Here is a 23567-nt window from a genome sequence, read left to right on the forward strand (position 1 = left end):
CAACATAAATGCAAATAATAACAAGAATTTTTAAAGCCCTAAACAGTCAGGCACGGAAAAAACATGAAAAAAAAATGTAGCTTTCTTCTTTCTTTGAAGAGGTGGGGACAAAGGATGTACAACATTGCAGAGAATATCTCACACAGCTGATATTGTTCGATTTTTCTGGGTTTCTGGTACCCCACCACCCTTTTTCTTTTAGTTATGGGTGGGTTCCACATGTAGGGTAAGGGATAGATTTAGAAATAGAGATGATGTTAAAACAATATATGATCAACTTAAAAGAGGCCGATTTCTAGAAGTATAGTGAAGTGAATTTGGAACCAGAGTACTTGAGTTCAAATCCTGATTCTGCTGAGTATCCTTGGGCAAATAATATAGTCGATTTCTTTATTGGGTTGTAAAAGAAAAGCTCTTTATAAACTACAAATGCATTTTACCTTATACATGCTAACCTTTTGAATTGTTGTGATACCTACATATCCTTTCTCAAAAAAAAGTTTTTAAATGTATAAAGTAAAATACCTTGGATTACAAAGAGAAAAAAAATGAAAGTTATCAAAATACCTATTTAAAAAAACCGCACAGGTTCATGGGTCCTTTGTTCGCAATGTTTGCCCTATGATGATATCTAAACAGTTAGATGACTCCATGGATAGAGAACTGGGCTTGGAATCTGGAAGACCTGAGTTCAAATTCGCCCTCAGACACTTACTATCTGTGTGATCCTGAGCGAGTCACTTAACTTCAGTCTGCCTGAGTTTCCTCAACTGTGAAATGGGGAAAATAACAGCATCTACCTAGCAGGGTTGTTGAATCTGGCACCAGACGATATTTGTATAGTACAATACCCGGCGCAAAGTGGGTGCTTTATAAATGTGTATTCCCTTCCCACGCCCGTTAGGTTACTCTGGATTGTAAAACCCGGGAGGGGAACCACCCTATCTGTATCTCACAGAACTCCTAGCACACAATTAGCTTTCAACAAACGTCAAGTGAACCGTAGAATAAAGATCTCGAGGCTGGCAGCTACGCCTGGGTAAAATCTCTCCTTTCCTCTCGTTACTTCCATCTGGAAGGACTCCAGCGGCACGTGGGAAAAGAAGGCAAAGACAACATTTCCCAGGAGGCTGCGCGTTCTCTCCCCACCTTTCCCCCCCCCCCCCCCCCCCCACCGGATGAGCCCATTTGTGGCAGCTGCCTTTAGTAAAATAAATTTTAAAATAATCAGGCTCCACCAGCTCCTATAATAGTTTAAAAGATGACCTCTACTCGCTCCACATATGTAGTTACTGGAGAGCGGGGGATAAAGGAATGGAAGGAGCCTCACTGGAAATAGGTCATTTCCTTCCTCCCCTCCAAATTTCTTCCTAGTGAGTTCTCCGTTCTGCCATGCGTTCCTAAACGCCCCAGCTCCCTCCCTCCCTGATGCTTATTTGGCCTGTTAGACCCACCCTCAGAAGCTTCCATTGGCTATGGTCTCCCTCGGATCCCGCCTCCTATTCGTTTCCCCTCCAATGAGAGCGAATGGCCGTCCGTCAGAGGCGTCTCCAGGTAACGAGGGGCGGGGAACCGTGTGTGGGTCTCGGAGTCTGTCCTGTCGCGCCTGGAGGAGCGTCGGCTTCATGGGGCAAGGAGGGCTGCCGTGGCCCGGCGCCGCAGTCAGGGCCGGAAAGCCGAACAACGGAGCGCGGGCACTGCTGGCCGGGCCCGAGGACTCCGCTTGAGGCGAGTCGGCGGCTTCAGGTGGGCTCCTGCGTTATGAACCCGGGGCTTCTCCCGACCGGCTCCTCCAGTCAGGCTCTTGAATATTAATGAGATCTCATGGTTATTCATTAGGGAGCCTGCCGCTGGGTATCACCGTAGGTCGGAAAAGGGGGTAGCCAGTGCCTGGCCTGACCTTACCCGTGAAGGGATGGAGAGGCCCGGGGAGGGCAAATGAACCAGAGCAGTCAGGTTGGTGCAATGGACAGAGGGGTGAATTTGAAATGAGAGAGAGGTCTTGGCTTCGAGTTGTGTGCCCTGGAGCAAATCGCTTAGTCTAGCGGCACGTTTTTAGGCAAAAGTTGTTTAATAGGAGCCTACTGTGATATAATAATAGCTTGCATTTATACTGCAATTTAAGGTTTGCAAAGCGCTTTGCAAACATCATCTTAGTTTGAGCCTCACGACTATCCTAGAAGGTGGATGCTTGTTATTTTCCCCTTTTTATAAATGAGGAAACTTGAAGCCCAGACAGGTCAAAGTGACTTGTCCTAATTAATAAGTGCCCGAGACCTAGGCCTAGTGGGTGAACTGTTTGCTTTACCAAATAATTTGCTGTGGTATATTTTAAAATATTTACTTTGTACACCGGCTTTTGAATATTTTAAATCTTATTAAATTTAATTTTAAAAGTTACTTAACATTATTATTCATTTTTATTTTTTAACGTTCATTTTTTAAAAGTTTTGAGTTCCTCCCCCACTCATTGAGAAGGCAAGCAATATGATCTCAATTCATATCATATCATATATCAGTTATATACATAGATTTTTAAGATGGAAGTAAGGTAGGTGTGTACCTGTATCACCTTTTGCAAAGGTTTGAGAATGCCAGTAAATCTCTGATTATTTATGTTCAGTATGGATAGAATGGTATACTGAGCATGTGTAAAGGAAGTAAAATTAGGTGTCCCCGGTCCTAGAGATATAGCGATACACATAGGCTATTGCTAGAAGTAATTAGGGAGCAAGTAAAGATTAGTTTGGCAAGACTCTACCAGTAACAAGGAGAAGCATTTATCAAATATTTATGTGCTAGATGTTGAGGATACAAAGACAATAGTGAAAAACAGCTCAAAGAGCTTACACATTATTGGGAGGACAGCTAAGTACAAGATAATTTGGCTGGAAACAGTTTGTGAAGTGACTAATGTGAAATAGAAAGGGACTTTCAGTCACCCCAGAAGCAACTCCACCATTTCCCTCTCTCACCACCCATCTCTGGTCAGTCAGTTGCCAGGTCTTGCCTGTTTTCCCTTGGCATCATTTTTCACCATTAGCTGTGTGGTGCCACCTTAGTTCAGTCTCTTTCTCTAGATCCTCCCTTCTAGTTCTTCAAGTGCAGGTTTGTCCCTGTAACTCCCTGGCTCATAATGCTTCAGTGATTCTATTTCTCTCCAGGATGAAATAAAAACTCTTATGTTTGGCATTTAAAGCTTTTCACAATCTGACTCCAACCTACCTTTCCAGGTTTATTTCTGTTTTCCATCAAATTTGCTCTTGCCTTCAAAAGTGCTTTTGTTCTGGCTGTTCCTTGTGCCAGGAATGCTCCCCCACCCCCCAGCCCCCCACCTTCTGCCTCTTTGGAATCCTTTGGTTCATTCAAGGCTTGAGTGTGATACCATCTTCTACATAGGGACTTCAGTCAAGGAGGATACCCCCCATAAACACACATAATTACCTCTATGTTTACTTTCCAGGGTACCTGTGTTCCTTCAAACCCCCCCCCCCATGCTGTAAGCACCTTGAGGGCAGAGATGGCTTTAGTTTTTGTCTGTGTCCGCAGTGCCATTAGAAGGTGCTTTAGAAAACGGAGGCTTATTGAACTGTTGACAAGGAATATAATCCATTGCCCTAATTCTCCCCCTTCAGCTAAAGCCAATAAGCACTCACCTTTAGTGAGTTGGTACTCAAGAAAAGTTGACTGGTCCAGATAACCATTTTAGGAAGTGTCCCTCTCCTAAATGGAATAGCTCTCAAATTGTTTGAAACTGAAGGTGTTGAATTTCCTGGTCGAGTGAGATCCCGACCTCCTTGTAAATTACTTATTTCTCTGGGCCTTTTGCCTCTGGGTAGATCACTCACTGATTTCTGCCCTACAGCTTCCAGGCCAGAGATAAAACCTGCTGTTTTGCTGTTGTGACTTACCTTAAAGTCTGCTGCTTTTAATGTTGTAAGTACTTCCTCTTAGTCCTTGCCCTGAGTCTCTGATGCTGCCTTGAAGCTGCCCACCTATGGCTTTCTGCCCAGATTGCTCTGTCTCAGGCCCCTTCTCCTGGCATGTTGACAATTTCCCAATCCCTTGGCATCTGTCCATTTGGTACTTATTTGAAATCTAATTCAGGTATGTAAGGGGAAGCATGGTATGTAGAGCGTTTTAAGGAGACCTTGGATTCAACCTCACTTCTACATCAGAACCTCAGTTTCCCAGGCTGTAAAATGAAGGAGTTACCTTCCCTGACCTTGGTATGTAGAGTGTTTTAAGGAGACCTTGGATTCAACCTCACTTCTGCATCAGAACCTCAGTTTCCCAGGCTGTTAAATAAAGGAGTTACCTTTCTTGACCTTGATGTTTCACCTTAAAGCTATAAAAGCGAGATTTGTTTTCAAAGAATGAAGAGCCTGTTTATATCATAACCAGTAGGCTGAGTCTTTATTTAAGAAAAAGAATGGTTGGGAGGTGGAGCCCCAAGTTTTGCTTTGAGCAGACTTAGCACAGTTAATTTGAAATTCTGCAGGCCTTGCCTTGGCCAGGCCTCTCATTTAGACTGTGGCAGCTTGAGTTAGGCTGGGCCTGGGTTTGAGCCTTGCTTTGGGCATATCTAGTGTCACACCCAATACCAGTAGTGACCAAATAAGATAATGTAGTATGTGGACTTAAACGATAAACCTTACAACTTTTCACATCTTTAAAAACTCTATGTAACATGTCCTCCTTTTGCTGGAGTCACCTGTTTTATGTGATTTAACATTGAGTTCACAGGATTTTGACATGCATTCCTTAATTCTTTATCTGAAACCACACTCATCACACTGGATATTAAGTCCATTTTCCCAAGCTAGTCTTGATTATAATCCTTTGGTTTTCAGTGCAGTTTAAATCAGGTGAGTTCTCAGGCTATTGCAGCATATTTATCTCCATCTCTTGGAGAAATTGGTTAAACCTTTGGTGACATGCGGATAGGTTGCAATATCCTGTCTCCATTGGGAATGTTTATAATTCTGGAACAGTCTATTCATATTGGAGTTCATAATTCCTCAGTAGAAATCAGAATTCTAAGCCCATGGAGGGTCAAAAGTCACCAGGGCCACATTTTGGTTGGGTTTACGGTCTGAGGACAATGTCCAACTTATATTGACACATTTTTAAAAATACAATTTAGTAGGGACTTGAGTGAAAAGTGACCAGTTGCATACCCCAGTTTTTGTATTGTATTGACGGTGAGAATTGTTTTTTTTTTTCATAGCAGGGTTAGTGCCTTAAGAAAAAAAAAAACACCCAAACCTGGTTTTCTCTTCCTTGTGCCAATGTTGAGAAGCCTCATTTTTGTTGATACCTCAAGATGCTGGGGTCCTCCTAAGGCCTTGCTTGCTTTCCGAGCATTAGTTAGATTGTTTATCTATCGGCGAGAGCTTCTTGTCACCTGTTAGTGGTTTTCCTTTCCTTTTTTTGTTGCAGCTGATTCTTTTTTGTGGTGAGTTTGAAACTTTGAACTTGAATCCTTGAAACCCTTCTCCATACCAGCAGCTATGCATACTGAGCACTTTTTAAGATCTAAGTCAAGTCTACAAGCATTTTTTAAGGACCTCCTTTAGGGCTAGGGCTACAGAGAGAGGCAAAAGAGACAATGAAGACCTCTTGAGCCCACAATGTAATGGAGAGACAACATGCAAACACCCATGTAACAATAAAAGAGCTACAAGATAAATTGGAGAGGATCACAGAAGGAAGGTTCTAGCAGTAAGGGAGATCCAGGAACGTTTCTTACAGAAGGTGGGATTTGAGCTGGGACTTGAAGGAAGACAGGAGATGGAGATGAAGAGGAAGAGAGTTCTGGGCTTGGGGACAGCCAGTGGGAATACTCCCAGGCAGGAGAGGGATTGTTTTCCAGGACTAGCAAGAAGGCCACTGTGACTGGATGTTATGGTACTTGGCAGGGGAGGAAGGGGTAAAAAGACTGGAAAGATAGGAAGGAAGGGGTTGGCCTACGAAGGTATTTAAAAGCCAAACAGGATTTTCTTTTTGATCCTGGAGGCCCTGGGAGCCACTGGAGCTGATTGGCTGGAGGGCTGACACAGTCAGTCCTGTGCTTTTGGAAGGGCTCTTGGGTAGCTGAGTGGAAGATAACAAATAGGGTAAAGCTAGAGGCAGGGGCACCAATCCAAAGGCAGTAGCTGCAACTTTTGTGTTGTTTCTTTGGAGTGATGACGTTATTTAAAACAGTAAAAGAGAACAGTGCCACAAACTCATGTGCATGGCATGACATTCAGCATTCAAGGACTGGCAAAAGGTGGAGAAACCTGTTCAGTCAGGTTTCATTCGGTTAAGATCACCTAATGTAAGTAGAAGCACACATTCATGACCATTGTTGTCACAGAATGAAACCGTTTCAAAACTTGCTGGTCTGGAGTGGTTCATATACCATCAGACTAGGTGTATGCCCACAGGGAAGTCACTTAACCTCTGAACCTTGGTGAGGGAGCCTCATCTGTACAATGGGGATAATCATCTCCCCTGCAAGGTTGCCCCAAGTCAGTGAACTTGCACTTATGAGACAGCTGCTGTGTACCAGGCACTGTGTTAAGTGCTAAGGAGGAGAGAAAGAAAAACTTGCTGCTTTCAAGGAGCCCAGTATCCAGTGGGGGAAACAACCAAGTACGAACAAGATACGTCTAGTACAAGTTTGGGACTAATCTCAGAGGGAAGGCACGACGACTGAAGAGGACCAGGAAAAGAAAGACTTTGTTCTGAAAGTGGGATTTTATCGGAGAAGAGATGGAAGCTAGGAGAGGAAGATGAGGAGGGAGTAGTTCTAAGAATGGAGACAAAAATTTCAAGAGATGGAGTATCTAATGTGAGGAATAGCCTGGAGACCAAGGTCACTGACTGGAAGATGAGGTGTTAGGTAATATGGTGGAAGAGCCCTGCAAAAGTAGGAGGGGGCCAGGTCATACTGGGCTGCATGTTGAACAGAGCCTTGTGTGTTTGGTCCTGGGGTAGTAGGGAGCCACTGCAGTTGATTGAGCTGGGGAGGGGGGGTTTGATGTGATCAGACTTGCACTTGGAGAAGACTACTCTGACAGCTGAATGAAGGGTGAACTGAAGTGGAGAAAACCCTGAGGCTGGCACAGACTGACAGGCAAGTGAAGGAGGAGGGGTGCACCAGGCTGGAAGTTGTGTCAGGGGAGTGTGCTGCAATGACATTATGCAGGTAGACACTGCTCCACTGTGGTACTGGAGGATCAGATGAGCATCGAATTGTGTGCAAGTGAATAATTATACACAAGATACTTTGTAAACCTGAAAAGGAATAAGTGTTAACTATGATTGTATTGGGAGGTAAGTTTCATTTACGCCTGATTAAAACCCCATTCATTTTATTACTTTGGAGCAGAGTTGAATTACCCAAGGGGAAAGTACCTGCTCTTAATGCCTGGCCCAGAGGGACCTGGGGCTGATAGAGTTTTAGTTCAGGAGCAAAGTCCTTGGCCCATGATTCTAGCTGTGCTTTCAAATGAATACCCTCTTATCTGTGATGGGGGAAGGTATGAGCAGCCTCCTGGCCACACCACCCAAATGGTGGTCTTGTAGGTGAATGCCTGGCCTATACCTCTTGGAACTTCCATTTTCCATTTACCAAATGAGAATAATATTTGCACCACACATTTCACAGATGTCAGTAAGCTAGCAGATGGCAGGAATGAGAAAGAGATTTAAGATTCTTATAAACTAGTTGCCCATGAAACAGGCATTCCACAGGGCACAGTGGAAGGGGTGGGTAGTGTTTGGTTAAAACTTTAGAGTGGGAGGATTGAGGGGAATGGGAATGAGAAATTGGGTGGTAGGGGTGAGGAATAGGGTTTGGATGATGGTCTACAGTAGTTCAGAGTCACTGGGGTAAAGGGTATGACCAGGTATGAGAATGTTCATCATAGAGAGGAGGCTACCACTCCTTCCCAGCAGAGTTTGGAGATGGGGTTGGAGCATGAGATAGGAGACACAGAGAAAGATGAGAGACCCTGCTTCACAGGTCCTTTCCATCCAAAGACTGGAGATTAGGTAGGAAAAGGATGTAGTTGGAGATGGACATTGTAGCTGAACAACAGGAGAAAGTTCATTCCCCACCCCCTTTCCTCTTCTTCCCTCAAAGGATAGGTGCAGTAGTGAAAGGAAGGCCTGAAGTCAGAGGTAGCTTGCTCCTCTCTGCATTAGAGGTTCTCCACATTCCTGATGGGAGATTGAGCTGGCAGTAGGAGGTGGAGGTTGCCTTTTCCTGGCACAAATGGAAGTCATTGCTTTGATTAAGATGGAAGACACCTTCCTTAAGGGAATATACTGCATCCAGCAAGAGAAAGGGTCCAAGGCCCTCCAGATATCTGAGGTCCTCTTACCAAGGCAGCTGCTGCCTTTGAGGTGGCCACAGGAAGAGGTAGACTTCCTGCACAGGAGGGAGTCCTTTCAGGCAGATGGAAAATGCCTTCCCTCCAGCAACACATTGCACCCAGCAGGAGACGGAAGGCACAAGGTGCTTGCCCCATCTGAGGAGCTATGACTCTTCTCACCCCAGGAGGTTGGCAGTGGGGCAGCAGCAGGAAGTGAACTTTAAGATTTGCAGACTTATTATAGTTTTATATACATATGTATGTACATATATTTATGTACATGTATACATATAAACGCAAATGATGAAGGATAGACAGCTCTGGAGTAAAAAGACCTCAGTTCAACTCCTGTCTCTGAGATTACCTGTGTGATTTTGGACAAGTGATTTAATTGCCCTGTGTTTTATGAAGAAATGAAGAAGTTGGACTAAATGTTCCAGATCTCTCATCCTCTGGCTCTTCTCCATAAAACTAAGGCCTTGCTTTAAGTCTGTTTTTTTTTTTTCTTTCTTGAACCATTTTGGTTATTTTGGAGGGACTGCTTTTGTTCTGGTAGGGCAACTTGGGATCAATTGGAAGATGCAGCTCATTGATTGAGAAGGGGCTGGAGATGGTATATTTAGGAATACAAAGATAATGAATGATATTGGTTCTGCCGAATGTCAGGAGTGAATACCTCTGTAGTTAACTTTAGAACTTGGTTGGACTTTGGAGACTTTATCTTCCCTGTGGAAATTAGTTTGTATCCACTTTGTACATATGTTGTGTACGTGTGTGTGTGTGTATTACTGATAGAATATAAGCTTTTGGAGGGTAAGTACTGTTTTGTTCTTTGTCTTAGTATCTCAAGCATCAAGTACAGTTCCTGGTACATTGTGGGTAGTTACCAAGTACTTGTAGAATGAATGAAGCATCATTCGTATCTGAGATTCTCTGCTGGGAGTTTCTAAAAGTGTTCATATTTGTAAGTATTAGTGTACTAGTCATCACAGCTGGATGGTGCAGTAGATGGAGTGGCCTTCTTGGAGTCAGAAAGGCTCATCTTTGTGAGTTCAAATCCTGCCTTAGACACTAGATGTATGACCCTGGGCAAGCCACTTTACCCTGTTTGCCTCATTTTCCTCATTTGTAAAATGAGCTGGAGAAGGAAATAGCAAACCAATCCTGAATCTTTGCCAGGAAAACCCCAAATGGGATCATGAAGAGTTGGACATAATCCAGGGGGCATCTAGGTGGTACACTGGATAGAGTTCTGGAGACCTGAGTTTAAATTTGACTTTAGACACTTAACTAGCTGTGTGACCCTGGGCAAAAAAAATCACTTGACCCGGTTTGCCTCAGTTTCCTCTTCTGTAAAATGAGCTGGAAATGGAAAACATCTCTAGAATCTTTGCCAAGAAAATCCCAGATGGAATCTTGAAGAGTCAGACACGATTGAAAGACTGAACAACAACAGCGTTAATTATGTTGTGACTCCTGGAGCAGTAAAGTCTTTGTATAGTAAATTAACTTAAAATATTTTGGTTGCTGTAGCAGTTAGACTTGTCACAGCATCTAGTATGGCACCTTGCTACATTTAAGAGGGGCTCAGTAAAAACAGTACTTGTTATGTTGTTGAATTTGCAAATTCACTGGTTTTCTCACTGAAAAATCTTGACCTTTTTTTTTAACTGGCAATTAAAATTCAATTTGCTAAAGTTCCGATTAAAACTTCTTAGTGATTTTATATGAATTAGCTTTCATTGAATTTTTTGGTTTTCAGATAATAATGATATATTATTCTAAGTTCCCACTTATAATAGGAAGATTGGGGCAGGGCGTGTGTGTGTGTGTGTGTGTGTGTGTGATTTCTGTTTCTAATGAGAAAACCTTATCTCTTTACCTCAAAGAAAAGTTAGATTACCTAAGAGGAAATTAACATATTTTCTTGGTATCATAACCAACATTTTATATTAATTACAATTATTTATTAACATTTTACTCTTGCTAGTAGTAATGCTATTTCCAGGTCATATCTTTATGTGAAGCACTTAAATTATTTTAAAATTGTTGTAGCATATGTATGCAGGTGGCAGAATAAGTTAAAATATTAATAACCATCTTCATGTCTGATTCTGCAGTACTCTTTCATCCTTTCCCAAACTACATGCAGTAGTAACGTTAAAAACTACAAAGCTCTCACGCAAAATCAATATAGTTAGAATAGGTGGGGCAGAGGGTAGAGGAAGCTAAGGATTGGGGGGTAAATTATTGTATTTAATAACTTTACTAAAATCTATAGGGAATTGATACAAACCTTTAAGATTACTAGTCATTTAGAATCATATAATATTTCAGAGCTAGAAGGAACCTTAGCAGCTACCACCCAGTCTTCTTCATTTTGGTAAAAGAATGCCTTCTGCAAAATACCTGATAAGTGTTCATTCAACCTTTTTCGGTAGATTTTGTCTTCTGAGGTGATCTGTTTGAGTTTTGCATTGCTAGGAAGTTTTTCTTTACAATAAGTCTAAATTTTCTGCTAGTTCTGCCCTCTGGGACCAGACATGAAACTAGGTTGAAATGGCCATACCTTTTTACCCAGAGATCCCATCGCTAGCGAATAGTGCAGGAAGAGCAAAGACAAAAAGAAAGATCTCATAATATACTATGTATGTGGCACCACTTTTTGCAGTGGCAAGAAACTGTTACCAAAGTACATGCCTGTCGTTTGGGAGATGGCTAAACACATTGTGGAACATGAATGTAATGGAATCTTAGTGCCCATTAGAAATTATATGAAGAATTCAGAGAGGAATGGGAAAGCTCAGATGAACTGATGGTCTTTATTCCTTTGCCTGCCCATCCCTATACTGAGAACTCAGCCTCCTTGTCTCACTCTCAGAGATAGTTCCTCTCTTCCTTAGGATGTAGCCCAGTTACTTACTACATGAAACCTTTCCTGATCTTCCCAACTACTAGTCATATCCATCTCAAAGTTTGTATCAGGCAACTGTTGATACCACGGACACAGTGTTGGATTTTAATGTCAGGAAGTCCTGAGTTCAAATACTACCTTACTATACTTACTAGCTGTGTGACCCTGAGTAAGTTACTTAACCTGATTCAGTTGCAGTTTTTTTTTTTTATATCTGTAAAATGGAGTTAACAGTAGCACCTACATCACAGTGTCATGAGTATGAAATGAGATGCAAAGCACTTTGCAAACCTTAAAGAGCTTGGTTCTAGTCGTTAGCTACTTTGCACTTTCTGTTTATTAGCTTTATATTTATGTTGCATGTGTTGTTAATGTACTTAGTTGACTCCCCCATTAGAATGTAAATTAATTGCAAATAGAAATTGTTTTTATTCTTTGTACTTGGATCCCCAGTGCCTGTCACATAAAAGGTGCTTAATAGCTACCGATTTATTTTAGAAATCAGAACCAGCAAAACAATATGCCACTACAAAAAATCTAAATAAAAAAAATGAACACAGAGTAATTAAAGTGACTAACCTGGAGAAGAGTTGAGAAAAGGCACCTCCTTCCTTTCGTTGGACAATCTGGGGACACGGGGAAGGGAATATGGCATGTGCTGTTAAGTATGGTTGATTTTACTGATCTGCTGCTTTCTTTTAAAATCTTTATTACAAGGGCTGGATGGCTTACTGGGCCCAGGAGGGACATATTCGAAAGTGAATATGATGTAAAAACAAAAGACATCGCTAAAAAGTTAAGGTAAAATAAAAGCATGTGCTTTATTATTTGGAATGACTGTACAAATTATAGACTATAAGCACTCTCTATAAGGAAGGTAAATAAAAAGAATTTAGAGAAACCATGGGAAGACTTCTATGAAGAGATACAAAGAGAAGAAAGCAGAGTGGGAAGAGTAATGCTCCTGATGACTGCAACAATGTAAATAAAGTAGATATCAAAAGGCAACAACAGTTGCCTTTTTTGACTAGTTAATGTTGAGATCTTATCAGAATCAAAGGACACATCCCTATTTTCTGTTAGCATCCAGTTGTTTGGGGGAAATGGATTTTGTACAGGATTGTTTTGATGTTTGTTGAAAAGTGTCTTGTTTCAAAATAAAATGTCTTTAAAAAGTAAAACACCCAATTTGCTGAAGTTGATCGTCATTACAGGGATTTTGAAGGCCAGTTGATCAGCAGTAATTTATTAAGCCTGTACTGTGTCCTTTGTACTGGAGATACAAAGAAAAAAAAAGTACTATGAGCCCTACCCTCGAAGATCTTAAAGTCTCAACAGAGGACACACCGTAATAATGATAGCCAATGATAGCTAACAATGTACCGGGCATTGTGCTAAGCACTTTACAGTTATTTCAATTGATCCTCACAATAATCCTGGGAGGAAGGTGCTATTATTTACCCCTATTTGAAGATGAGGAAACAGGAAAAGGTTAGTGACTTGCCCAGGATCACCCATCTAATAAATATCTAAGGCAGAGTATGAACTCAGGTCTTTCTGACTCTAGGCCCAGTACTTTACCTACTGTGCCACGACAAAATACATAAATAGGTGTGTACATAGACACAGACTAGATATATAAAGTCATTTTAGGAGGAAGACACTTGTAACTGGTGAAGTCAGGAAGTGCTTCATGTAGATGTTGCAATCGGAGCTGAGATTACATGGAAACTGTGGCACATTATACACACTGCAGAGTTATAGTGCAAATGTGTCAAGTACAGTAGAAGTATAAGCTGATTATTATTTTTACTTTTGCATAGGAAATCAGGGTGTTTTTTTAAAAGATACATTTCTTTTGCACAGACTCATATGACCAGTGCAACCAAGATTAGACGAAAAGCAGAAAATTTGGGGGAAAATTTTTATAGCAAGTATTTCTGATAAAGGCCTCATTTCTTTTTTCTTTTTCTTTTTTTTTTCTTTTTAGAGGGGGGAAGGTAGGATAGTTGGAGTTAAGTGACTTGCCCAAGGTCACATAGCTAGTTTTGTGTTAAGTGTCTGAGGCCAGATTTGAACTCAGGTCCTCCTGACTCCAGTGCCAGTGCTCTATTCACTGCACCACCTAACTACCCCTAAGACCTCATTTCTCAACTATATTGAGCATTGAGTAGAATTTCTAGAAATAGAGCCATTCCTCACTTGATAAGTTGTCAAAGACGATGAACAGGCAGTTTTCAGAAAAAGAAATCAAAGCTATCTATAGTCATATGAAAAAATGCCCTAAATCACTATTGATTAGAGAAGTGCAGATGAAAACAACTGTAAAGTACCACTCCACACCTGTCAGATTGGCTAATATGACAGAAAAGGGAAATGATAAATATTGGAGGGGATATGGGAAAAGTAGGACACTAATGCACTACTGATGGACTTGTGAACTGATCAAACCACTCAGGAGAGCAATTTGGAACTGTGTCCAAAGGGCTATAAAATTCTACATACCCTTTGATCCTGTAATACCATTACCACATCTATAAATGATAAAAATAAAAGGGTGAGAAAAGGACCCATTCATACTAAAACAAATTAGCTCTTTTTGTGGTGGCAAAGAATTGGAAATTGAGGGGATGTTCGTCATTGGGGAATGGCTGAATGAGTGGTGATATGTGATTGTAATGGAATACTATTATGCTATAAGAAATGATGAGCAGGATAATTTCAGAAAAACCTGGAAAGAGGAAAGGCTTAATATACTGATTGAAGTGAGTAGAACTAGGAGAACATTGTACACAGTAACAGCAACATTGTGTGAAGATCAGCTGTGGATTACTTAGCTATTCTCAGCAATACAGTAATCTAAAACTGGATGTGAAGGACTAATGATAAAAAAAGGCTATCCCCCTCCAGAGAAAGAGCTGTCTGAATACAGATTGAAATGTACTATTTTTCACTTTGTGTGTGTGTGTTTTTAGAGGGTGGTTTCTGTTTTCTTTTACAATATGACTAATATAGGAATATGTTTTGCACAACTCTACATGTATAATATAGTAAATTGCTTTCCATCTCAGGGAAGTGGAAGAAGGGAGGAAGGGAAAGAGAAAATTTGGAACTCAAAATTAAAAAAAAAAAAAGAATGTTAAAAATTATTTTTATGTATATTTGGGGAAAAACTAAAATATTTTTTAAAACCCACATTTCCTGTTGTCATCTTTTGTTTTTCCACAGGTGAATAGGTCATCCATCACCTTTTTCATTGGGATGTCACATCACTGAACATTTCCCACCCCCACCCCCATTTGCTTTGTCTGGTAAGGACATTTTTTTTCTTCATCTTCTTTGCTAGTCTGGAAGTTAGTTCTTGTCTTTGCTTGCAATCTCATTTCTGCTTTGCCTCAAGATTAAACTCCAAAAGGTATAGAGAAGTGGTATCATGGAGTCAGGTTTCCCTGCTTTTTTTGGAAAGAAGGGGAAGGCAAGGAAATCAATAAGCATTTACAGGGCACCTACTATGTACCAGACACTGTGCTGTGCACTTTCTCACAACAACCCTGCAAGGAAGGTGCTGTTGTTATCCCCCTTTAGCAGTTGGGGAAACTGAGACAAACAGGTTAAGTGACTTGCTCAAGGTCACACAGCTAGTAAATATCAGAGTCCTGTTTTGAACTCAGGTCTTCCTGACTTCATACTAGGTCTTTAATCATTGTACCACCTAGCTGCCTAAGTATTCCCTCTCTCCTTGTTTCTCTTTTTATGATTTAGTCATACACACCCACATTCTTATTCCTAATAATAACCGCCCTCAAACTACAGATCTGCAGATGTATATATATGCATTTTGGTCTGGCTCTCTGATTTCCTGGGTGTGGGGAGCTCTGGCTGAATGAAGGTTGGCATCTCCTCTGTAATTTACAATCTTAGAGAATTGTCCAGGGCCCTGAAGGCATAGATGACTTGTTTCTGGTCACATAGCTTGTATGTTTCCAGCAGGACTTGAATCCAGGCCTTCCTGACTTCAGGTCTGCCTCTAATGTGTGTGTGTGTGTGTGTGTGTGTGTGTGTACTTATATTGAACTGCTTTCCAGTGGTGGGTGGTTTTCTTAAATTATGTACCATGACCTTTAATTTGTACCATTTAGAAAACTGTCATTACACTGGTCTAATGCATTTTAGCAACATTCACTGCCGAAAATGGCTATTTTCACCTTGGTTATATGAATGTAATCTTTATTTCCAATTTTTTGCCTTTCACTCTTTTTCCTTATAGGATTCTGTCATAAGTCAGAAAAGATGGGGAATAAGCAAACAGTTTGCCGTCGCAATTATTACTCACGGTTTCTACCTGAAGAACAGACCGAGATTGATGGATTGTTTGCTGCCATAACAGGGGGTTTGGAGACGATATCCTGTGGAAAGAGCAAAAAGTCTTTTCTAATCCCTATCTCCTTGGAAATGTTACAGGCAAGAATAAGAAACAACTTTGAGTGTTCTGGAATGGAGTTTTTCAATTTAACGCCTTCCTTTGTGCCATGGTCAGGCTGGAAGAACTTGACCATAGCTAGGACCCAGCATGGCAGTTGATGTGTTTTGTGTTACATTCACACTTTGCACAAACATAGCTATATCCTATATCCTGGTAATTTCACATCAGTTCCAGTGAAATAATGTAGCAATGTATTTTAAGACCCAATTTAGGAGTAACTAAAATGCCATCATCCTGCATCCTCATTTTAATACCTTGTGGGCTGCAAGTTCCTTGTTTGGTTGGACTAGAATGGCCTCTAAAGTCTCTTCCACCTTTAACTTTATGATCCAAGAATTAGGCAGTTATCAGCCTCTGTCATTTTAGGAAATTAGCTACCGACTATTTTCCATCTCTGCCTGGCCAAGTGTGTGATGTTTAGTGACTCTAGTAAGCCTGAAGCTGGACTAGTAACTAAAATACTTAGGAAATATCAACTTTGGAGTATTGTGTATTTCTAAATGAACACATTAAGATCGAATCAATTTCTCAGATAGCTATTTACAATTGATATTTTTGATAAGCTGCATATTATTAAGTTTTGCCACTTTGGTGTACGAGGAGAAAGTGAGCCATTTTACTGAGAAAGATAATGTAGTAAAGGAAATTTCAATCAATAATGTGGCAAATAGGGGCAACTGGGTGGCACAGTGAATAGAGCACCAGCCCTGGAGCCAGGAGGACCTGAGTTCAAATGCAGCCTCAGACACTTAAGGCTTACTAGCCATGTGATCTTGGGCAAGTTATTTAACCCCAATTGCCCTGCCTTTCCCCCTCCAAAAATAAAAGAAAAAGAATATGACAAATAGAAAGATCAAAAGGAAAGATGGCTCTAAGGGAGTAAAGTTTGTCTGTGTATTGATTTCATTGATGGTCATCTTTTATTCACAACATGGAAAGAGCAGCAGGTGATATTAGAGTGAGAGTGGCACCACATTGAGTATTAGGAGACCAGATCTAGATTGGTTTGGAGTGTATGAGCCATTGGCAGAATACAAAGTGATCTCAGTCCAGGCTCTTGGCTTCCCCGAATTGTACCCACTTCCTTTTGAGGTTTCTTTAGCTTCCTGATGCCAACAAATCCAGAAGCCTGAGAACGTGATGACATTGGTTTTAGCAGCAATGACTGGGGAAGTTGGGTAGGTTGTGATCAGCAATAAAACATTCCCGTGCAGTTTTGTCACTTTTGCAGCCCTTGGTAATATTGTAAGATTTTCTCATATGGCTTAGGTGATAGGTAAGTTTAGCCACTTTGATAATTTAGTGAATCTAGGGTCTCATCAATGTAAATAATCAAAAATCATGGATTAAAACCCATTCCAGGGGTGGCCAGGTGGCTCAGAGACTAAGAGTACCAGCCCCAGTGTCGGGATGACCTGGGGATCGAATCCCAGGCTCACTTAGCACCACACCCAGAAACAACTGGCTGTGTAACCTTGAGCAAGTTACTTAACCCCAATTGCTTAAAAAAAAAAACCTTCCTGCCATCTTCCCTTCTTTAATGTGATCACTCACAAATCTTCTCAGTGGGATTCCCCACAACATGTGGAGGATCTCTTTCCAGATCTCTTGACATTGTGGGGATACTAGCAGAGCACATGCACCCACCTCCTTTTTGCATCATACATCTGACTTCCTTCATGTTGCTTCTTTAATTCAGTTCATTAGGAATAGGATATAGCCTACTTCTGACCACCATGTACCTCTCTGTTGCCCTTGGGTCAACCCTAACTTGGGTGACTTTAGTATTATATCACTAGCAGCTATACAGCATCATTTGGAAGAATGGATGGGAAAAAGATGGGCCTTTGTTTCAGGGAAAAACTTGGGTCCATTAAAAACAGTGTAATTTCCCAAATGCAATCCAGTCTGCTTTCTCATCTTATTTAATTTTGGGCTTAGTTTATCATCCATCTTTAGTGTCCATCCAAGATCTACAGACTGATGAGTGAACTCTGTGGGCTATCCGTGCAACTAAATACCTTCTCTGGACAATAAGCATTCTTCTTTTTTCCATGGGAAAAAAAAAATAGATGGTAGGTGGAATTACTCTGAGTGATTATGCATCTCATTTAGGAGGCTTTGCAGTATTTTGAGGTTTTGTCAATAAGTACAGTATCTTCTGTAAATAGGAAAATATAGAAGATTTCACCATCTGTGGGGAATCCATTTTTGATTTGGACACCCCCATGACAATGGTAAGTATATTTGGCAAATTCTCTTTTGGAAGTAGTCAACAGTGAGCACCATGGGCACTTGTATTCACTGTACTATTTTATTCTCTTATGAAACTAGCGATGTGGCCTGTTGTAGAATGCTGTTTATAAATCCCCCCACTCCTTTCTCATAACTTCATTAAGGATAGGCAAAGGTCTGTAGTTATTTATTTTCCCCATAGACATTCTTTAAAAAGCAGTAATAGCATTGGTTTTTTTCCCTCAGAGTTTTATATTTGCTGCTCTCTCCCATGTGGACTCCAGCATCAATCTCCTACGTGTAGACATCTTCTAGTCTAACTGGTTTCCCATATTCCTTTTCTGTAGTATCTTTTTTACTTCCTCGTACATCTCAGGGATTCTACCGTCCAAATGTGGTAGCTCCACCATCATTAATCAAGAGGAAAGTTGTCATAGAGTCTTTTTTTTTTTCCTTTTGGAGGGAGGGCAGTTGGGGTTAAGTAACTTGCCCAAGGTTACACGGCTAGTTTTTTGTGTGTGGGTGTTAAGTGTCTGAGGCCAGAACCAAACTCCGGTCCTCCTGACTCTGGGGCCGGCGCTTTACTCACTGTGCCACCTAGCCACCCCTGTCATAGAATCTTGTTAGAGCTTTTTCATTTCCATTGTCATTTTTAAATGCTTTTTGGTTGATATGGTTTAATTGAGTCTCTCACCAAACTTCTGTAAACTCAGTTTCTTTTCCCTGTACTGCTTATTAATTTTTTTTTTTACGGTGTGAGATGGTACTTGTCACAATCTCAGTTGATGAACATTTATTAATTAGCACTGTGCTAATCTGCCAACATTTTCTTCCCTGAGATTTTATAAACAGGTTTCTATTCTAAGTCTTGCCTGCATATCTTACTGTTAGAAAAAGGCAAGAAAATCAATTTCTTTTTATTTGATACTTTGTCCTTGTCACATCTAGCGCTTCCTGACTTTCTTCTTGAACAAAATGCTTTATAATAGATAGTACATGATACTTATATGTAGTTTATAAACCTTGGTCCTGTCTTTATTTCTTACTGCTAAACCATATTTTATCCACACCTGCTACAGAAATGCATTTCATCAAGGAGTTAGCTGCCTACAGTATTCACAAACAGGTATTATGGGGAATATAAAAATAGTATCTCATCCTCAAGGAACTTAGAGTCCAACTGAGTAGACAGCTTTTGTAGGTAAAGGATTAGAGGACTACATGAGGCAGAATGGACTTAAGGGCCAAGATAAAATTATCATGGAAAGTAAAGAAGGGAAAGTTCAGAGTAGTTTAAAGGTGCTTTCTGGAAGAAATGGGACTTAAGCTTTCCCTGGAAAGATGAGAATTGTGCGAAGTGGGGTTGTAGAGTCCATTTGAGGTCTGTGGTCCAGGTCAAGGAAGGGCGATCCATGAGGGGTTCAGGGTCGGTGATGAGACAAGTTTAAATGGAAGTGGAGGGTACTTGTGGTCAGGTAGCAAGACAGATGAAGATAAACAAGAGGGGTGAGGTTAAAGAGGACTTGGAATGCCTGGAAAAGAAATCTGGACGTGATCCCATTGGTAAGGAGGAACCATTTCATGTTCTTGAACTGGGAGAATAATAGCATCTTACCTGATTTTAAAAGTTCTGTGAAATGACTTTATGGCAGTGGAAACTTATATGTTATAGGACTATGTCATAAATAGAAGATCAGCCAAATACCCATTATATTAGAGATTTGAAATTTACATTGAAATTTGGTTATAATGATGTTACTGGAAAATCATTTTTGGTCAGAGCAGTTTACGTGTACCTGTCAAATGAAAGTGGTTTTTTTTTTTATTAATCTTGAATGCATATTAAGCTGTTTTAACATTTTCCCTTTTTTTTTTTCACCCTAAATAGGCTTACCTTGGGGATGCCTTGCCAGAGAAAATGACAGTCAGGCTCTATGAAGGAATGAGGAACATTGACCTGATGGGGACTAGCATGGGTCCTAGTGAATATGTCATCAAAGAACAGTTTGTAATTTTGATGTCAGAGCTATTAAAAGGAAATGCGGAGGAGAAGAGCAACATGATCATGAAGATGTTACATGTGCCTGTTGAAAATGTCAAAGCCAGTCATATCCAAGAGGTAAAAGAAAGATGAAGAAGCTTCCAGAGAAATGGGTGTTTTCTTGTTTTAGTGTCTGACACAGAACCCCGAGCTGTGTGACTCTTTGGTTCAGGTCAGAACTCAAATGCTTTTGTCAAAACTTCTAGAACAGTCTTGAGAATAAATTAGGAGGTTCAGTTGTGATTTCAGAGTTAATCAAATCATCAGGCCAAAATAACACCATGCAAGTTTTATCTGTTGCATGGGATTTGGGTAGCAAATACAATAAACTCTCACCCCTCCCCATTCCTAATATGTAGGGTTGTTGTATGTATCAGGGGTGGGAGAATTGGCCTTGATGAGCTCACAGATCTAATAGAGCAATGGTGTCAAATTCAGAGAAACCAGGGCCATTAAACTATATGTCAGTACCCTTACAGACCACATATTCACTTAATTTTAAAATGTGATGTTACATATGTTTTATTGGGTTTTTTAAAATTTTATTAAATATTTCCCAATTACATTTTAATCTGGTTTGGGCTGCCTTGAGGAGTGGTGTGGCCTACGTGTTTGACCTCTCTGCATTAGAGTATGGAGGTTCATGCGTTTGTTTTGCTAGAAGCTTTTTTCCCAAATCAGAAAATACTAGGCTCTTTGGGGCCAGAAAATGCTTTAGGTATCAGGAAAAACAAAAAGTGGGACCTAGGGTAGAGGTGTTATTTTGTTTCATGGAACAGAAGAGTAGGGAAGACCATGTGAAACTGAGGGGGTAAGCACCAAAAAATTGAAGTAGGTAGAAAGAAGGGAAGACTGGCAAAATAGACCTTAATTCCCCTTCACTAAAGCAAATAAATGCTTTTCTTTGTTGCTAAGGCTCAGTCCAGCAAGGTCATTGCCACCTATACTGTCAATTATTTTTCTTTTGTATTTCTTTAGCCATTCTTCCTCGGCGGCTTCCTTTCTTCTGCATACACTACAAATCAATATGCACTATTTCAAATGTCCTTCTTCCTTTTGAAATTTCCCTTGGCCCTTGAAATTCATTTGTGATAATGTATTGTGTGGTGTGTGAGACCCTGTCAGTCTCCAAAATCATCGAGTTGGAAGGGACCTTAAAGCTTGCCTAGTCCCTCCCTCACTTGAAGCATGAACCTCTTTTAGAATTTCCCTGACAAAGGAACATCTGGTTGAACACCTGTAGTAACGAGAAACTCACTCTCTCTCAAGGTAGGCCATTCCACTTTGGGATTTTTCTAATGGCTATATTTTATATCAAGCCCAAATCCTCTTCCACATAACTTCTACCCATTAGTTGTAGTTTTTTCCATTAGAATCCGGTAGAACAAGTTTAATTTAATGCCTTTCATAATATCCCCTGAAATTTGCATGTCTCTCATCTTTTTCTTTATATAGTTTATCAGTGTAACCTTATTGTTATTGTTAATTCCAAGGTCATCATAGTTTGAGAGACCCAATTAACATTAAGGGTTTCCATACTAGTCTTTGGCAGTAGTGGGAAGCAAAGCTTTCTCCTCCTACTTCTCATGCTGAAATGAAATTTATTCTTGGCCTACAGTGAAAGTGTTATTAATGGTCAAATTTTAATCTTAAAGTTCACAGAGGATCTGATTACCTCTGTGGTACATGTGCTGGACTACAGAAATGAACTGAAAGGATGGAATCTGAAGAAATGTCAGGATTTTATGTCCGGTGTGAAGGCATTGGCTATTCAACTGCTCTCATCTCTGAAGCAAGGCAAGTTCCCTTTTAGCCTGTGCTAAAAGGTGTAAGTGGGTAGATTCAGGGCTAATCGGGCACCTACAAGGTCCCTGTTAACAGAAGATTAGCATTAGGGGGGCTATGTAAAATCATGACATTGTTGAGTTGTGAGGGCTCTGAGATTGAAGCCACCACCCAAAGCGTGGAGCACATTGCTAACATCCCCAGGCCTTACTTGAAAATCTTGACGATCACTCCTCCCCATGGCAGCTTGTTCCTTTTGGATGCAACTCTGATCGTTAGGGAGTTTGGGAGTAATTTTTCTTCCAGTTCTGCCCTCTGTGATCAACAAGTCTAATTCCTTTTTGTTGTAATGCTGGTAGTATCAAAGAAATTCTGGATGTGAACTTAGTAGACTTAGATGTTAACATTTACTTTCCCTCTTTACTTTGACATGAGCCAATTTACAGTTAGGAAATGGGAACTGAGGTGAGCCTGTAGCACAAATTGCTCAAAGGAGGAAATGCAATTCAGATATGGTTCTCTGTATTCCAAAAGTGTAGAATATCCTTTTAAAAGAAGGATCCTGGGAGGCAATATGGAGAACAGGATAGAGAACCTGGCTGGGAATCAAGACACCCAGAATCTGGGTTCAGATTCTGTCTCCAATACATAAAAGCTGTTTCACCCTAGGCAACTCATATATCCTCTCAGTATTCTAGGCAACTCTCTTAAGAATAAATTGTAGGATAGTTGTCAATCTACATTAATAAATGGAATATCCCTCCCTTTCCTCTCTCTTCCCTGCCTCTTGCTCCCTAGCCCAGTGAAATCATAGGTATAGAATTTTTAAAAACAACAAAAGAAAACAAAAATGATATTTAAAAAATACAGCATGACATAGTGGATAGAAAGCTGATCCTGAAATCATGAAGAGCTGGGTCCAAATTCTGCCACTGATATATGCAGGGCAGAGTGACTCCAGGTTAAGTCACTTAACCTCTTGGTACTCCAATGAATGGGTGGTACAGTAGATAGAGCACTGAGCCTGGAGTCGGGAGTTCAAATCTGGACTCACTCACTAGCTGTGTGATCTTGGGCAAGTCACTTAAATCTTTTGCCTCAGTTTCCTCATCTGTCAAATGAGCTAGAGAAGGAAATGGCAAATTTCTCCAGTATCTTTGTCAAGAAAGCCCCAAATGGAGTCAAGAATAGTAGACACAACCGAAGTGACAACCCCAGTTAATAGCAGCAAAGCTGTTGCTGATTCACATTGGTCCAGGGATTTTTCCAAAAAGACAAATATCAGGTTTGACCTGAAATTTCTTGTTTGGAACAAAACAAACAAAAAGAAAGGATGTGCCTAGGATGTCAAGAAATAGGTAAGTAGAACAGGAAACTTTACACAGTAACATTGGTATCTTTTAGCAAATTATAATGAGTGAAGTCATGCTCAGAAAAAGACATTTTTTCATTAGAACAGGCTTAAAAAATTTCTTTAAAGCCAGCTTAGGTCATGCTTCTGCAAAATGTGTCATGTAAGGGGTGGCCAGGTGGCTCAGCAAGTAAGAGCACCAGCTCCAGTGTTGGGATGACCTGGGGATCAAATCTGGGCTCAGATACTTAGCAACCACCCAGAAACACCTGGCCATGTAACCTTGAGCAAGTTACTTAACCCCAATTGCTTTAAAAAAAAAATGTGTCATGTATAATGAATCCCTGAAATGTATTTTAGAGATCTCAGTGTAGTATGGTGGAAAGAGGATT

At 40.6% G+C, this 23567-nt stretch overlaps 1 protein-coding gene across 4 annotated transcripts in view; it reads left to right on the forward strand.

The window, feature by feature from the left end:
- Positions 1-1558: 1558 nt before the first annotated feature.
- The window catches only part of MEAK7 (MTOR associated protein, eak-7 homolog), a 58803-nt gene continuing 36794 nt past the window's right edge, over positions 1559-23567 (forward strand). For 3 of the 4 annotated variants that reach the window (XM_069085648.1, XM_069085646.1, XM_069085649.1), the window contains exons 1-6: positions 1559-1746; positions 11998-12081; positions 14509-14591; positions 15548-15741; positions 19887-20117; positions 21695-21836. In XM_069085648.1, coding sequence (XP_068941749.1) covers positions 15571-15741; positions 19887-20117; positions 21695-21836 — 544 coding nt within the window. In that variant the 5' untranslated portion in view covers positions 1559-1746; positions 11998-12081; positions 14509-14591; positions 15548-15570. The remainder of the gene's footprint in view (positions 1747-11997; positions 12082-14508; positions 14592-15547; positions 15742-19886; positions 20118-21694; positions 21837-23567) is intronic. The other variant, XM_069085647.1, reaches the window with a different exon arrangement.

Source organism: Petaurus breviceps, unplaced genomic scaffold, assembly GCF_028583685.1.
Source record: "Petaurus breviceps papuanus isolate PSGF00001 unplaced genomic scaffold, PetGlider_PUasm1.0 176, whole genome shotgun sequence".
NCBI classification, from domain to species: Eukaryota; Metazoa; Chordata; class Mammalia; order Diprotodontia; family Petauridae; genus Petaurus; species Petaurus breviceps.